This window comes from Molothrus aeneus, chromosome 21 (assembly GCF_037042795.1).
Source record: "Molothrus aeneus isolate 106 chromosome 21, BPBGC_Maene_1.0, whole genome shotgun sequence".
Classification (NCBI taxonomy): domain Eukaryota; kingdom Metazoa; phylum Chordata; class Aves; order Passeriformes; family Icteridae; genus Molothrus; species Molothrus aeneus.
The window spans coordinates 714713-731591 of NC_089666.1; the positions used below are offsets into that span (position 1 = coordinate 714713).

Sequence of the window (16879 nt, forward strand, 5' to 3'; positions counted from 1 at the left end):
TCCCATGCATGGACTTAAGGTGATGGATGCTGAGACCCTGCAGCATCCCCTGGGCCTGCAAAGCTGGAAGCACGTGGAGCAGCCTGAGGGGTGCTGCCTGAATGCTGTACATTTCTGCAGCTCTGTTGGGTTACCTTAAACTCATCTGGAGCTCCAAAGAGTATTCCTCATAGCAAACACCCCTAAGCAGGACCCAGGGACCCTGCAGGGCAGAGCTGTGGCTGGAGGGGCTCGGGGTGCTATTTGGGGATGGCTTGTCCTGCTCAGCTGACAACAGCATTCATGGAGGATCTGAAACTGCCACAGAAAAAGGACAGGAGCTAAAGATAAAAAGGGGATGTGTCCCAGATCCTTTCACAATAACCCTTGCAGCAAACTTCTGCTTCTCCTCTCAGGCATTTCCGAGCAGGACGCTGGGGTGTCCTGCTCTATCTCCCCACCTGATGAACAAGGAGCTCAAGGTAAGAGCAAGACTGAGCCCAAGGTTCCCCCCATAGGCAGGAGCACATGGGGAACCCAACTCTGGCAGGGTGACAGTCACCTGCATTGCTGGCACTTCCCTGTGGCCTGGGGCAGAGAGAAACTGGGGGTGGAGGTGCTGGGCTGGGGGTGGTGGAGGTCCCTGATGGGACCCTGACCCCTCCTGCTCCACCTGGAAGAAGGAAAACATAAAAGCAGAGATGGCAGATTCCAGAAGTGTTATCAGGGACTGAAAGGTGCATCAGTCTGAAAGGTGCTCTGGGGGTGCTCTCCTGCCCTGAGAAGCTCTTGTCTTCTGATGGCTGGGAGCCTGTGGATCAGTTTTTGTTCCTGCTGCACCCAAATCAGAATGGCTGTGGCTGAAGGATCCAACTCACCCATCTTTTGTCCTGCTGGCACCAGAGCTTCAGCACTGGGAAAATCCACCTGGGATAGGGGAGTTGTGGCTAGGGTGCTGTGATGTCCAGATCCAGCCCCCAAATGCCCAGTGCTTATCCACATGCACCCACACCAGGATCTGGGGGAAGGAGTTGTGTAGGAAGGGCAGGAAGAAGGTAAGACCCCAGGCATGGAAGCCCAGATAACTGTCCCAGTGAGGCTTGTGAGATACAGAAATGCCTCTGGCATTGAACAGCTGTGTGACAGGTCACAGGGGGAACCGGTGGGTTGGAGGAGGGAGGCTTGGGGGCTCATTGCCATCTTCAAGGACTGACACTGTCCCTTAGACATGCTGGTGGAAGGCAAGGCCTGTTCCCTTGCAGATGACAAAACTGCTCTGGTTGGGTAAGGATTTTACCCTGCAAGTATGGTCCTGAGATGAGATGGGGAATTTCTCCCACAAGGCAGCAGCATGGCCACGTTGGACATCAGATCTCTGAGATAACCTGTCCCAAATATTCATGTGGCTGAAGCTGTGGGCATTTGGAAACTGGGGATTTAAGAATGACGAGAGACTGCAAACCCTGCCTTGCCCAAGGGTTATGGTTCTTTGCTCCAGGGCCAGCAGGAGCGTGAATTTGGCTCTGTGGTAGGATGTTTTCCCTCCCTGATCGTACTACCCAGACTTGCTTGCAGTCACCATCTTTCAGAGCAGCTCAGAGTGCCTTCCCCAGCCCTCCCACCACCCAGGAAAGCCCCCAACACCATTCCATGCTCCCACAGATGTGGATCGTGTGGGCTATGCTGATCTGCCTGGCTGGAGGGCAGCCTGCCAGTGCCACACTCTGCAGGACCTACGGCACCATCCCAGGCATCCCAGGATTACCAGGACAGCCTGGCAGCGATGGCAGGGATGGGGAGAACGGCCCAAAGGGTGAGCAAGGTAAGGAAGAGGCTGCAGGTGGGTAAAACACTGTCTTGTGACTGCCAAGAGCAGAGAAAGATAGTGCCAACCACATGGTCCTGGGAAAGCAACCCATTTCCACCAGTTCTTTGAGGTCTTGTCAGGTGGGGATGATGGAGCACCCCAAGGAACCTGGGGAAGGAGGGGGAAGGTGTGTCACACCTGCCTGTTGGGCAGGGTCTCCACTGACCCACACCCTGACAGGTTTCCTTGCTCATGCTCCCTCTCTGCACACAAATGGGGCTTGGCTGTGACCACAATGACTCTTCCTCCTCTTTTCTAGGACCCTCTGGCCAGAGTGAAGAATGGAGAGGGGAGCCGGGAGTCCCAGGAGCACCGGGACAGCCTGGGAAGGTCGGTCCCATTGGCATCCCAGGTATAACAGGCTTACCAGGTATCGTGGGACCGCCTGGCCCCATGGGAGAACCTGGTGACTACAAGGTCACCTTCAAGTCCGGGTTCTCGGCTGCCAGGAGCATGAGCTCCTACCCCCGCCGGGAGCAGCCCATCCGCTTCGAGCGCGTCCTCACCAACGAGCAGGGCCACTACGAGAACCGCTACGGCCGCTTCACCTGCCGCGTGCCCGGCACCTACTACTTCACCTACCACGTCACCTCCCGGGGCAACCTGTGCCTCAACATCAAAAAGGGCCAGGGTGCCAGCAGGGGCGAGAGGGTGGTGACCTTCTGTGACTACGTGCATAACAGTTTCCAGGTCACCACGGGTGGCGTGGTCCTCAAGATGGCCATGAATGAGTCTGTCTGGCTGGAACCAACAGAGAAGAACTCCTTGGTGGGGCTGGAAGGCTCTGACAGCATCTTCTCTGGCTTTCTCATCTTCCCTGAGACTTAGCCCACTGGAGATGTATCTGTGGCCAATCTCTGCAGTCCCTGCAGTGCTGAGGACTCCCCTGGAAGCTCTTTGCTCCCAAATTGGTGCTTGAAGCACACTGCTGCCATTCTTGCACAATAAATGACAGCTCTTCGCACGATTTGTCCCTTTCTGGATAGGATTTGCCTTTTTCCTCACAAATAATTTTCACACAACCAGGGTATTGGTTCTCGCCCTCTTGGGTGCAGCCCAGGCTCATTAGCATCTCATTACTGCTGAGTAGAGCCAGACAAGTCATGCAGTTCCTACTGCAGACCACAGCAAGTATCTCTGTCCAGAGCCACCCAAAGGGTCCCAGCCCAGGGTTAGGAAAACTTGGAGAGGCAGCTCTGCCTTTAGCAGGGGGCAGGACAATGACAGGCCACTGGGTACTGCTGGTAGGCAGGGAGATGCTGGAGGTGGTGCTGTACTGGAGAGTCCTGGCAGTGGCAGGATCTGGGGACACCAACCTCTCTCAGACTTTTTTTGGGGTGGTGGTGGTGACAGAAATACCCACAGAAGATTGTCAAAGGTTGTGACAAGGCAGGGCAGGTCAGCGTGGGCCAAACAACTAGATCCCATGATGGGGGTGGTGTGGAGGACACTCCCACTACAGCCTCCAAACCCCAGCACAGAACTGTTCTCCACGTCCTGGAGCACAGCCAAGCCCTCCCAGCCTGCTCCTTATCAATAGCAGAGCTGTGGACCCAGGAACGATCAGATGAATTAAAGCTGAGGAGCCCAGGGACAGCCCTGGCCCCGGGGCAGGTGACAACCCAGCTCTGCACCCGTGTGGGTGGGCTGCCTGCAGCCCCCAGCCCATCTCGTGGGCCTGGACAGGGGCATTCGGGAATTTTTGTGGGAGTCTGGGATTTGAAAGGGTCTGGATGGAAAGGATGATGATAAAAGGTCTTGGGGAGGTGAGTGTGCCATGGGCAGATTTAATGGAGCGTCACCCCTGAGGTCTCCAGGTTGTTTGTGAGTCCAGACCCCCAACTCTGGGCTGCTCAGGTGTCAGCGCGGGACAGTGACCGAGGCTGTTGTGACCCGCTCGGAGGCTCCTGTCCAGGGCCATTTGCCGGCAGGTGGCACTGGAGACTGGCTCAGCCCTCGCCTGGCAGCGGCAGCATCCTCGGGCACAGCTCCGAGCCATGGGCAGCGCCCGCGAGGTCTGGGAGGAGGCAGGGGGCAGGATTAGCCCGGTTCATTTCTCCTCCTCCTCCTCCTCCTCCCCACCACCTCGCAGCTTTATCCTTCCTGCAGCAGAATCTGTGCCTTCGGTCCCCCGGGGTGCAGCCGCGCGTGTTTCCAGGCTCTGCTGCTCTCAGGAGGTCCGAGCACAGGTGTTGGGTGTTGTGTTCTGAGGTTCCCCTGTGCCAGAGCATGGATGGCCTTTACAGTGCAGCCACCAAACCCAGGTGTTTCACAGCTGGAGATGCAGCATCACAAATAAAACTGAGCTGGGCTAGGCAGGTGGGGGAAAAGAGCAGGTGCTTGACACCCAAAAGAGGGCTGGGAACATACACTGTCTGAGCCTCCTGAAGCCTCCGCAGGTAGGAGACACTGTACCAAGGAACAGAGATACACTGGAGGTCAGGGCTGCCATTCCAAGAGCCCTGAAGGCTGGGAAATGAGCTGGCAGAAGCCCACTGATATTTGATGGAGACAAATGCAAAGTTCTTTTTCTGGCATGGCACAATCCCATGTCAGAGGACAGGCACTGGCAGCAGAAAACTCTGTAAGAAGGGACGTGGGGTGTTATTAGACACCAAGGTGAAGCTTTCTGCCTTTCCAGGTAATGGATATAATAATTTTTGATTTTTGAAAAGGTGTAAGGACAAAAGCTGGTTATTTTTAAAAGAGATGTCTGACCAGTATGAGCCAAAAGGGTTCTGAGGGCTTGGCTGTGCCTGGGGAAAGTCAGAGGGCAGTGCAGGTACCGGCAGCTCTAAGTGCAGCTCACAGTGCTTACACAGCTGGAAAACAGAGGTGCAGAGGGAACTGCTGCCCAGAGAGGCAGAGGGAACTGCTGCCCAGAGAGGCAGAGGGAACTGCTGCCCAGAGAGGCAGAGGGAATTGCTGCCCAGAGGTGCAGAGGGAACTGCTGCCCAGAGAGGCAGAGGGCATCGTTTCCTCCCATGGGTCTCAGCCAGTGCCCAGCAATGCCACCTCTGGCGGTGGCCCCATGAGATGGCAGCTCCCCTGAGGCTGCCACTAGACTCACACCCCCTAGGTATCCAAAATGGATAAGGAAAGGGGCCCAGAGGGTGCTGGAGCTGTTGTTGCTCCATACAACACCACCCTTCAGTTCTTCCCAGGCAGCTCAAGGGTCCTTCTGACCCTGTAGGAAGCCCCAAAGTCGCAGCCTGCACCCCACAGCTGGAGAGGCCCCTTCCTCTCAAGCTGTTATGGCACTCACTGAGGCCAGAGGCAGAGTGTCCCTTGCCATGGCTCCCTGCACAGGAGCTGGCATTGCTTCCTCCTGTGTGCAGCAGTCAGTCCCCTGCCGAGCCCCCTGTGCTGCTTAGGGCCACAGGGGAACACCCAAAAGCACCTGGGTTGGATGCTGTGCTGGCAGTCCCACCTGTCCTGCCTGCTGTTCCCAGAGCAGCAGGACCAGCCTAGCCCTGCTCCTGAATCTCCTGCCCTGCTTTTCGGTTGGGGATGCATTATTCCATGGAAACAGGGCAATCTTGGAACAACACAACCATTAACAGGAGAGCTGGAGAGAAGCCTGTGTGGGGGCAGGTGCTGTGGGTGGTAAGGGTGGGCCAGGGCAGTACCATGGCCACTGGCACTCAGGAAAGGGCCAATTTGTATATTTAATTAATTCCTTACACCTTCCCCATGGGTGCCTGAGCCCAGCGTTTCAACGTGGCATGGCTGCACCGGGGAATAAACCTGCAGGATCTGTCCTCACCCAGGGTGGGCAGAGCTGGCCTGGGCCTCTGGGCACGCTCCTGCTTGTGCTGTGTGTGCTCACTCGCCCCTGTGTGCACACTCCCTCTGTGCACACCCAGCCCTGTGCGATTCCCCCTGTCCCTGTGCTCTGTGTGTGCTCCGAGCTGTCGCCTGACACGCACGTCCTGCTCCTCGTCACTCCCTTTGGGGTTTCTTTTCAAGGCAGCTGCAGTCCCTCCCCAGGGCCCAGCCACAGCCCTTCCCTCACCAGGCGGTGCTGTGACCCTCACCTTGGTGTCAGGCAACCACCAGGGCAGGGCTGAGGACCCCAGATGCCCAGCTGGGGCAAGAGGTGTTTCAAGGTGACTTCAGGAGTTTTAGGGATGTCAGTGTTTTGCCAAGAAGCCATGGGGGGCTTTGGTCTGTTGGTGTTGGAGGCCACTTGAGCGGGACAGGGAGGGAACCAGGAGCACAGCTGTGGGCAAAGGCACCAACAGAGCTCTCAGGGAGTTAAAATAAAATCTCCCTGCTCCCAGGCACAGAGCAATAGGGACCAGCAAGAAAATCAAATGAGGATTTCTCCTGCATTATCTAACTGGGGGTTTGGAGGTTTTCTCTGTGCCAAAGCTCCAGTCTTAGCATAAGCAGGACTTTGGCAGGATCTGATGTGGTGGAAATGGGTGTGCCTGTCAGTGTTCATGGAGATGAAGCTGGGCTGGAGGAATCAAAGCACAGCCAGGCTGTTTGTCAGTGAGATGGAGCCATGGATGTCAGTGCCATGGTGTGCTCTAACATCACCAGCAAACATGATGGAGATTGCAGAGGTGTTTGCACTGAGCCCAGGAGTTCCCAGTCCCTGCTATAACCAAGGAAGAGCTCTTCCTACACCATCCTTGTTTGGTCTTGGTCCTTGCTGGCAGGACCAGCCACAACCTGGCTGCCCAACAGGGCCTCCTGGATCAGCTTCCCATGCCAGCCCCTCCAAACAGCTCTTCTCCCATGTAGCTGATGCCACTGCTCCTCAGTGCAGGGAGGCTCCTCCCTTCCCTGCAGCTCCCTCCTGAACAGCCCTGAGTGCTTCCTTCCCTTCAGCCTCCAGCTCTGAGCCACAGTTCCTGCTGCCAGGCTGTGGCTGCTCTCCACCATCTCCTCTGCCCTTGGGCCAGGTTGTGCAGTGAAATATTGGGGTTTTTGTGTTCTTCCTTCCCTCCCCTTCTCCAAACCATAATATCAATCAGGAGCCATATGGGAATCCCTGTGTGGGTTCAGTGCTGTGCCAAGGTGCTGGAATGCTCTGGGCAGAGGCATTACTGGGACAGGGCACTGGGTTGTTCCTGCTGGGATGTCACAGGCATCACAACAGGACACGGCAGCTTTGGTGGACACTGAGGTCACACAGGTGACAGGAGCTCCCTGCTTGGGTCCCTTGGGTGCACTGGTTCCACTGGAGGGTGGTCCCAACCCCAGGGAGACTCCTGGAGAGTTTGATACAGCAGAAACCAGTCTGGGACAGGGAAGGGAGTTCAGACATCAGCTCCCACCCCAAATCTCACTTCAGGGCTGTGTTAAGTTTGTTCCCCCCATCCTCACCCAGGCTTGCATTTGGATTTGAATGGGAAGGAGCAATTACTTTTGCCTGGAGCAACACAGCCTGGCTTGTCTTCCACTTAGAGGTGCTCAGGGAATTCCTGCTTTTCCTGGCCCTCTGCAGGGACCGGGAGCCGGGAGGCTCTGTGCTGGCTGGCCACCAAGGAGTTAAATCCCAGCCCTTTTTTCCTGCTCTGCCTCCTTATGAGGAACAGCCTTCGCGGGGCTGCAGAAAGGCTCTTTCTTTCCCCAGCAGATCTCTGGGAATGAAAAGTCTGTGTTCCAGATATTAAATTACTCATAAAATAGTTGGCGTGTCCCCGAGGCGGCTCCGTACCCCCCCAGCCCCCGCCGCAGCTCTGACGGGCTGCTGATGTGCATCTGCATGTCACCTCCTGCTACAAGGTCAATCTCTCCAATTTAAGGCAGCAACGTTGGAAAGCAAACCAGATTTCAGCCGGAATTAGCTTCAAATGGAGCATTCAGGGGACTCGTGCTGGGAGGGGAGCGCAGGAGAGGAAAGAACCGGGTGGGGTGGGGGCGATCCCGCGGCTGCAGCCCCCGTGGGGGGCACCCCACGCACCCCAGGCTCCATCGAGGGACTGGGATGGGATGGGATGGGATGGGATGGGATGGGATGGGATGGGATGGGATGGGATGGGATGGGATGGGATGGGATGGGATGGGATGAGAAGGGCTGGGATGCTGCCAGGGCTGGACCGGGGGGCAGAGACGCTCCCGGGGCTGGCTCTGGAGGCGTAGGAATGCTGCCTGGGGATGAGCCCCGGGAATGAGCCCCGGGAATGCTGCCTGGGGATGATCCCTGGGAATGAGCCCCGGGAATGCTGCTTGGGGATGAGCCCCGGGAACGCTGCTTGGGGATGAGCTCCGGGAATGCTGCCTGGGGATGATTCTCGGGAATGCTGCCTGGGGATGCTGCCGGGGATTCCTAATGCTGCGGGGAGGGGTGGATGCAGGCGGGGATGGGAGGAAGAGCTCAATCCCTGCTGTTGCAGCTTTGGCAGCCTCGGCAGGTACCCCTGGGTGTCGGGGAGCAGCCCCTGGACAGCCCCCCTGGTTCCCCGGGCTTGCGCGGCCACCGGTGACCGACAGCCGGGCGGGGGTGCAGGGCAGGGCGGCGGGGCCGAGGTTTCCATGGGGATGTGCGGGATGAGAAGCCTGGCCTGGTTCAGCTCCAGGCACAGATCGCCTGGACGTCGGCGCTCGGCTCCTTCCGCTCCGCTTCCCGCTGCCTCCCGCCCTCCTGCGCCCGGCTCCGAGCGGCATCGCCCCGGCGCCGCCCCGCGCAGAGGCGCAGGGGATGAGGAGGGGATGAGGAGGGGATGAGGAGGGGATGAGGAGGGGATGAGGAGGGGATGAGGAGGGGATGCGGAGGGGATGCGGGATGGAAGGGTGAGACCACAGCCTGGGCCTGCGTGGCCCCGTGCATGTCCTTAACCCCTTGGGGGATGCACCACAATGAACTCAGGTTTGTCCCCCAGCCATTAAGACCAGGAGCCATGCGGGATGCTCTGCTGGGCTGAGGATCTTCTGTCACTCTGGGAATGCTGTGCCGGGATGGGGATGCTTTGCCATGATGGGCATCCTCTGCTGTGATGCAGGACCAAACTCTTGGCAAAATCCCCAAACTAACGCTGAAGTTGTGACAATGCAGGTCTGGGAGAGCCTCTCACAGCCCTGCTCTCCTCTCCAAAGGTTTTCTCCAAGAAAAAGGAAAAAATCGGTTTTTTCTTCCACTACTGGCTCCTGGCAGTGTCCAGGAACAAAGGGGACAAATCAGTGGCCCACCCACACTCTCCCCCGAATGCCTCAGTTTCCCCACAGGGGGAACAGCCCTGCTCTGCTCCACACCCCATCCTGTCTGCCCCGCTGGAGCCGTGTGTAGGTTCCAGCCCTCGGTTGGCTGTGCAGGCTGAGAGGCTGAGATGAGCCTCCAGCCCCATCCTGTCACAAATGGATCCATGTCCCTCACCCAGGACGGGCTGCAGGCTCACTGAATTATCACACAGGGCACAGGCACCAACACAAAACACACAAACACCGTGCAGAGCACACACAACACGCTTCCAGCAGCCAGGGCCAGAGCCATGCACACGGTGGGCAGGCAGTACCAGGGTGGAAGAGGCCAGGATTGCACTCAACAGCCTCACTCTGCCCTAAAATCTCACAAGGGGAAAAAATAATCAAGTAAGGCAGTTTGAAGCCCACAGCACAGCAAAGACACTGCCATGTGCAGAAGAAGGGTCGACAGGGAAATGTATGCAGTATGCATGGACACATACCTGGAATTCCCATCTGGTTTGTAAACAAGGAATATCTGTGAGCCTGCTGTCCTGGCTTCCTCAGAAAGAGCAGGGACGGGAGCTCTGGGGTGAGGGCTTGGGTGGCAGCTCCTCAAGAGATGTGTGGTCTGCCCAGAGCTCCCTTCTGTTCGGATGAAGTGCCAGGAGGGCTTTTGTCTGGAACAGCAATGGGTCATTGCTTCCAGGGGAACCAGGAGAGAGCTGGACAGCCCTGCACATCCCTGGGATAGAGCTGGATAACCCTGCACATCCCTGGGAGGGAGCTGGACAGCCCTGCACATCCTCAGGAGGGAGCTGGATAACCCTGCACATCCCTGGGACGGAGCTGGATAACCCTGCACATCCCTGGGATGGAGCTGGATAACCCTGCACATCCCTGGGAGGGAGCTGGACAACCCTGCACATCCCTGGGAGGGAGCTGGATAACCCTGCACATCCCTGGGAGGGAGCTGGATAACCCTGCACATCCCTGGGACGGAGCTGGATAACCCTGCACATCCCTGGGAGGGAGCTGGATAACCCTGCACATCCTCAGGAGGGAGCTGGATAACCCTGCACATCCCTGGGATGGAGCTGGATAACCCTGCACATCCCTGGGAGGGAGCTGGATAACCCTGCACATCCCTGGGATAGAGCTGGATAACCCTGCACATCCCTGGGATAGAGCTGGACAACGCTGCACATCCTTAGGAGGGAGCTGGATAACCCTGCACATCCCTGGGAGGGAGCTGGATAACCCTGCACATCCCTGGGATGGAGCTGGATAACCCTGCACATCCCTGGGATGGAGCTGGATAACCCTGCACATCCCTGGGACGGAGCTGGATAACCCTGCACATCCCTGGGAGGGAGCTGGACAGCCCTGCACATCCCTGGGACGGAGCTGGATAACCCTGCACATCCCTGGGAGGGAGCTGGATAACCCTGCACATCCTCAGGAGGGAGCTGGATAACCCTGCACATCCCTGGGAGGGAGCTGGATAACCCTGCACATCCTCAGGAGGGAGCTGGATAACCCTGCACATCCCTGGGAGGGAGCTGGATAACCCTGCACATCCTCAGGAGGGAGCTGGATAACCCTGCACATCCCTGGGAGGGAGCTGGATAACCCTGCACATCCTCAGGAGGGAGCTGGATAACCCTGCACATCCCTGGGATGGAGCTGGATAACTCTGCACATCCGTGGGATGGAGATGGATAACCCTGCACATCCCTGGGATGGAGATGGATAACCCTGCACATCCCTGAGTGGTGACTCTTGGGGATGCACCCCTGCCATGGGCTGCATGGCCTGATGTCCTCTGCTGTGTGAGGTGACCCTGTGTCACACATCCAGCCCTGCAGCCTGGGGGTGTCCATGAGGGCTGGGCAGAGAGTCAGGCTCTGGGAACATGAAGGCTTTGGGCAGAGTTTTGGCTCCTGGAGATCTCAAGGTGATGCTTGGCACCAGCAGTGGGAAATCCCCAGCAGCCACTGAGACCTGGACTCTGCTCCTGTTATGAAACTGGTGCTGCCACTGCTGTCACCAGCTGCCTGCAGAGGAGCTTGGTCCCTCAGGGTGTAGGGGAAGAACATGGGTCACCCTGGGCACCTCCTCCTGGAGAAAGGCAAGGATCTGCTGGCCCTCCCCAGCACTGGTTGGTCTCCTGGGGTGGGCTGGATGGCCAGGAGTAGATGGATTTCTCCTTTTGACATCCATGTGGATCCACCATAGTTGCTCCAACTCTGTCCCCAGGCTCAGGATGATTCCAGGCAGTTCTGTCTCAGTCCTTCAGTCTCCCCCTCCACAGGTCCCTCAGACAGCTGGAGAGCAAGGAGCTGAAACTACCAGTGTTTGCTCAGACCTGTGTCCTCACTGAGCAGGGAAAGAGAGGAAAGAAAAGCTTTTTGAAGGAGAAACTAATGCCAGGAGAGCTTGGGAAATGTTATAGCAGCTCTTCCTTCCCAGCTCCAACCAATGACTGTCCCAAAAGGCCATGGAGAGGGACACTCCTGATCTCCAGGCTGAGACCTCAGAGGATGACAGAGAAGGAAGAGGTGACCTGAAGGGTTATCCAGGAGGCTTGTTCTGCTCCTTTGGACAGGCTTCTCCCTCATCCTATGGCCCACAAAGGATGTGATCTCTCATGATCTGTGTGGTTCTGTCTCCCTTTTTTCTGCTTTTCCCCCCCATTTTCTTTCACCTCTGATAAAATCCAGCACAGGAACATTGGATGTGCCTCAACATTGTGCACAGGTGACCTCAAGGACCTCCACCAGAGCACTGGAGCACCCTGAGCCCAGGAAGATGGAAGCACCACCAATTTATTATTAACCCATTTTGGTCTCTGTGACTCTGGATTCGATGTATTTCATTTTAAAAGCTGCTTGTGCACTGGGTTTTACTCAGTTTTTCTCTCCCAGCATTAAAAGGTGGGTGGGCTTTTCCTTGATCCTGGTTTTGCTGTGGCATCTCTTTTGTATAGGACTGCTCAGAGGGACTGGAATTACTGTCACAGGAGACAGGGAATGTCCTCTTGGCTTTCCTTTTGCAATTTTCATCCTCCAGCTGCAGATCACCCTCCAGCCCAATGGGCTGGGTTCAGCTGCACATCTGGCTGCTCACAGTGTGGCACAGGCTCTGGGCACAAGTGGGGAGAATCCATGGAGGTTTACAGCTGTTCTGCCTCTGTGCAGGACCACCAAAGCCACCTCCTGTGTCTGTATTTCCGATCTCTTTGTCCTGCTGTCAGCATGGTCCTGAAGTTCTCACTCCCTGATGCATCCTCAGGTGCATCCTTCCTGCACGCCCTGTGTGCTGAGTCAGAGAATCACCAAATTGTTTGGGTTGGGGCAGAACTTGTTCATCCCCTGCCATGGGCAGGGACACCTTCTGCCAGACCAGCTCGCTCCAAGTGCCATCCAACCCTGCCTTGGACAATTCCAGGGAAGGGGCAGCCACAGCTGCTCTGGGTACCCTGTAGCAGGGATCTGCTGCAGAAGAGGCTGTGCAAGAGAGGATTTAGGCTCCATGGTCCATTTTGGCTTGGGACAACATCCATCAGCAGTTCATGGTCCAGCAGTGTGTGTGCTCCAGTGTGCAGTAAGCCATAAGAAATGGCTCTGAAATGCTGAGAGAGACATTCATGACCAACCTGTCCAGTGTGTGCCCTCCAGAGTGGGGTTTCCAGTGTCTGGTGAGGTATGGAAGCCCTTCCTGACATCTTAATACACTTTGATTAAACAGTGAGCAGCCCAGGCTGTTATTCAGCCCCAGCCACGCCATCACCCCCCTGTCAGGACCACCACAGGTCCTGGGGAGCCACCTTAGCTGGGGTGAGATGCCCTGTGAGCATCCCTGGAGCCATATTCTGTGCTTCAGTGTCACTGCCTGTGCCTGCTGCTGCGAGCACTCTGCCTGCACTGGAAATATTGCCAGGCCTGCCCTGTGTGTCACATACCTGCCTGGGAGCAGCTGCAGCACGCATGGGGACGTGTTGGAGCAGGGAGCAGAGAGGACAGCAGTGTGTGCTGAGCACCTCCATTCCCGGCCCAGACATCTGCTCCAGGGGCCCTGAAAATCCGGGACGAGGCCCAGGGAGCAGCGCAGGTTTCAGGGTGGGCTGGTTGGCATCCCGGGGCTGCCGAGGCTGCTGTGCCGCGTGTTTGTGCCTCGCTCTTCACTGGGGGCTGTCTGCTGCCATACAAAGGGCAAAACGCCGCAGCGGGAGGCGCCGCGCTCAAGCCAGGAAAACCCAGCCGGCGTTTTCCTCCTTGCCTGGCTTTACCACTAGATGTCATTGGAAAAGCAGCATTGCAAGCCCTGTTCAGCTCTCCGGGATGGGATTTTGGGGGGTAGCAGCTCCTTCACCCACGGCTGGACGCTAAGCATCTTCCCAGCCTCTTCCTCCGTGCCTTTGTCTGTCTGCAGAGCCTCTGGAAAAACCATCGCCGGGGATTCAGGGTTCAATGGACATTGAAATGCAACTGAAACCTTTTTTCCCAGCGCCTGGCTAAGCCGCCCGCTCGGACCCTCCCAGGAGGGAGCCGCGCGTCACCCGCGCTCAAAGGGGCGACGCTGTCAGCCGGGACCCGCGGCACCTACAGCAATATGGTCCTCTCAAACGAGTCGGACAAACAAGGCCTTTATAGGCACTTTCTTTTCTTCTGGAGTGGAAGAGAGAGGAGCCGGGGGAGATCTCGGGGGCGTCCCACCGCAGCGGAGCAGCACACAAAGGCTCGCAATGAAAGGGGCACCAGCAAATCCTCTTAGGGGCTTCACTGTGTGCACATTCACATCCCGGCCCCATCTGCCGGGGGGATCCCCGGGAGCGAGGGGGGAGCGCGGCTCTCCCTGCCCCGCCGCCAAAGCAAGCAAAGCGCATTCAGGGAGGGAGAAAGGCATGAAAAGGAAGAAAGGCCGAGCCAGGGCCGTGCAGAGGCGGGGGAATGCAGCTCTGCCGGGGAGGGGGCTGCCCTGGGGGGATGGGGCAGAGCTGGGGGGGCTGTGGGAGTCCTGAACACCCCTGGGTCCCCGGGGATGAGATGGGAGCAGGCTGGGCAGGGAGAGAGCCTGGTGCCTCTGGGCAGCAGGGCCATGCTGGCGCCCTGGGCACAGAGGAATCCTCACGGAGGTTCCTGCACCAGTGGAGACCTACTGGGAACTGCTGGGGCTGCAGGAGGATGGAGGTGACCTGGCCAGTGTGCAGCCAATGAGCTCTTAATGGTGCTTGATCCCACACAAGCTGAGCCAAGCTAACAGGACCAGAGTTTCTTCCCAAGACAGGGGAATGCCAGGGATATTTTAGTCTGGTCTGGAGGAAACACCTGTCCCTTCCCGGCAGGAGGTGCTGGCTCAGTAAATAACACACATTGATACCCAGTTCTTGGTGCTGCAGGATGGCAAATGTCCTGTCTCCCATGGGTTTGCCTCTTCTTTTTCTGCCCTTCCTGCAGCCTTTGTGCATTGGTGAGAACGAGCATGTGTCTAAACCAGGTCAGTCTACACCAGAGATTCTCTCCCTGCTCCCCCCACTTCAGACCAGCCAGGCTGAGGTGCTCAGACCTGGTTTAGCAGATCCAAAAGGTTAGGTCAGTGTGGTGGCAGTTTTTGGACAGCTGACCCAGAGGAGCTGGGAGCCCTGCCTAGTCTCAGACACAGCAAGGACAAAGCCCAAGCAACTTAAGTCCAGCCTAATCCACCTGGGGGATGACTGATGTGCTTGTCTAGTGATGCCAGGGACTTGCACACTGCAGCTCTGTGCGGGGAGTGGGGAGGATGGGATGTTCTCTCTCATTTGGGCGAAGGATTTAATTACTGCAGCCAAGGCAACTTGTCTCTCCTTCCAGCCTGGAGCAGGTCCAGTACAGGGAGTGGTCCTTCCTCTCCAGTGGCCTGGCTCCAGGAGCCCTTCCAATTCTGCCGTGAGGTGGTTGGGTCATGCACTGGGAGATCATCTTTTTTCTGCAGCTGGCTGGGGGTGGAAGGGAAGGAGGACAAAATGCTGGAGAGGCGAAGAGGTTCACGGTGTCCCAGGTCTCTTCAGGAGTGGGGCTGAGCTTGGGATGTGGCTGCTTTGGCCAGTTCCATCAGGGTCCCTCAGGCTTCCAAGCATGTGCTGAGGAAGTTGTGCAGGACTGAAGCGGTGGCAGCCAGTTCCCACCTGGGGAGTTCCAAAGCAGCTCCCAAGCCGTGTGACTGGGTTGGACAGCAGCAGGCACATCCATTTTCTGGAGGCTGCTGCTCCCTGCTGCGTGCAGAGATGACTCAGGAGCAGGTCAGGTAACTCCTGGTGCCAAGCTGGTGATGAAGGTCAGACAGTGTGTGTGAGGCTCTGCAAGGTGAGACAGTGTGAGACACGAAACAGCGGCAGACCCAGGGAGAGGAGGGTGCAGGGCACCGCCTCTCCAGAGGCCACCACGGGCCACCCACGCCAGTCTGCTGAGTGACGCCATGGGAAGGGCTGCACAGCTCATCACCTGAGCTTCTGGTGACATCTCAGGCTCTGGGACTACCCACGCAGCCAGTCAGGTGCCAGCTGGCTCCCCAGCACAGCCCAGGCCCTTCCAGTTACGGCAGGAAAGGTCTGTGGGAAGGGCTCAGGGGTTTGGCTGCTGTGTGTGACCATCAGATAACTCTGAGCTGTGGCTGGCGTGGCTGCATTTGGAAGAGCCAGCTGGAGCAGTTCTTGCACAGGCAGGGAACAAGTTGTGTTTGTCCCAGCTGGATATTCCAAAAATTCTGCGAGGTGCGTGGGAGAAAGGAGGGGTGCAAGAACATCATCAGTGACTCCACTGGGGATCCAGAATTAGTGCAGGGATCAGGGAGGGAATGTTGAAAAGGCAAATGAGGAACATGTGGAGGACATGGCACTACCTCACAGTCTCTGACAGACCATTTCTGCTCCAGGCATCTTTACCCTTGTCCCAGCCACCATGTTCTCCTCAGCAGGGAGGGCTTGTGATGTCCCAAGGAATGCAACAAACATGCTTGTGAAAATTGCTGGCATGGACTTACTTTCCAAAGTATACAGGTGTCCACATGCATCATGGCCTCGGCTTCCAGGGAAGCCTTCTCATAACAGAGCTGCAGGAGTGTGAGGACTCATGGCCTGGAGGAGGTGCTGGTCAGGCACAGGGGTGCCCAGTGCACCCTGGACAATGCTCTATGCACCAGGAGATCTTCTCTGACAAGGGCAGTGTGAGGTGCTTCAGAGTGAGATACAGCATTTGACATCAACCACTGCCAAGGGAGCTTTCATAAAATCACAGGATGGTTTGGGTTCAATGGGACCTTAATGGTCATCTTATTCCATCTCCCCTGTCATGGGCAAGGACACTTTCTACTAGACCAGGTTGCTCCAAGCCCCATCCCACTTCCTGCCCATCACCCATCTAGGAGCACTTGACACCTGGGAAAAAAGGTTCAACACTCATCCATGCCCTAGGATGGATTTTTTTGCCTCTGGTGGAAGGCAGCATACGTGATTTTTTTATTTCTATTATTCTGAAGACAGTGCTTTGAGTGTCTTCAGTCCCCACCAAACTCAGACACATTTTGTTGGTCCCGTGGAGCTCATATCCCGTGGCAGGGAGCTTCTGGGCAATCACTCAGTCTGTGAAAGCGGATCCCTAACAAAAAAGAACAGAGATTGCATCAGAAGACCTCAAATATCCCCTGTCGGAGCCTCTCTGAGAGCAATAAACACTGCTGACATTTTGCGTGTGTGATTCCAGCGGGATGTGGGAGGCAGAGCGGGGTGCCAGGTGGCTGTGCTGGCTGACACCCTCGGCAGGATCCGCTGTCCCCGGGCGGGATGCGAGCAGGGCTCCGATCCACGCCGGTGCCTTCGGCTCTGCTCAGCCTCGCTGCAGCCTCTGCCTCGCCCTTCTCTCG

General features: G+C 57.2%; 1 protein-coding gene across 1 annotated transcript; it reads left to right on the forward strand.

The window, feature by feature from the left end:
• The first annotated feature begins 354 nt into the window (after positions 1 to 354).
• C1QB (complement C1q B chain) lies at positions 355 to 2810 on the forward strand. Its single transcript, XM_066564011.1, has 3 exons — positions 355 to 461; positions 1642 to 1801; positions 2106 to 2810. Exons 1-3 carry the CDS (start codon positions 444 to 446, stop codon positions 2672 to 2674), a joined length of 747 nt encoding a protein of 248 aa, XP_066420108.1. The 5' UTR covers positions 355 to 443; the 3' UTR covers positions 2675 to 2810.
• The last annotated feature ends 14069 nt before the right edge of the window (positions 2811 to 16879 follow it).

Coding starts and splice junctions, on each gene's coding strand:
- C1QB (XM_066564011.1), top strand. Junction 1,802..2,105: donor CGGCCCAAAGGGTGAGCAAG/GTAAGGAAGAGG, acceptor CCTCTTTTCTAG/GACCCTCTGGCCAGAGTGAA.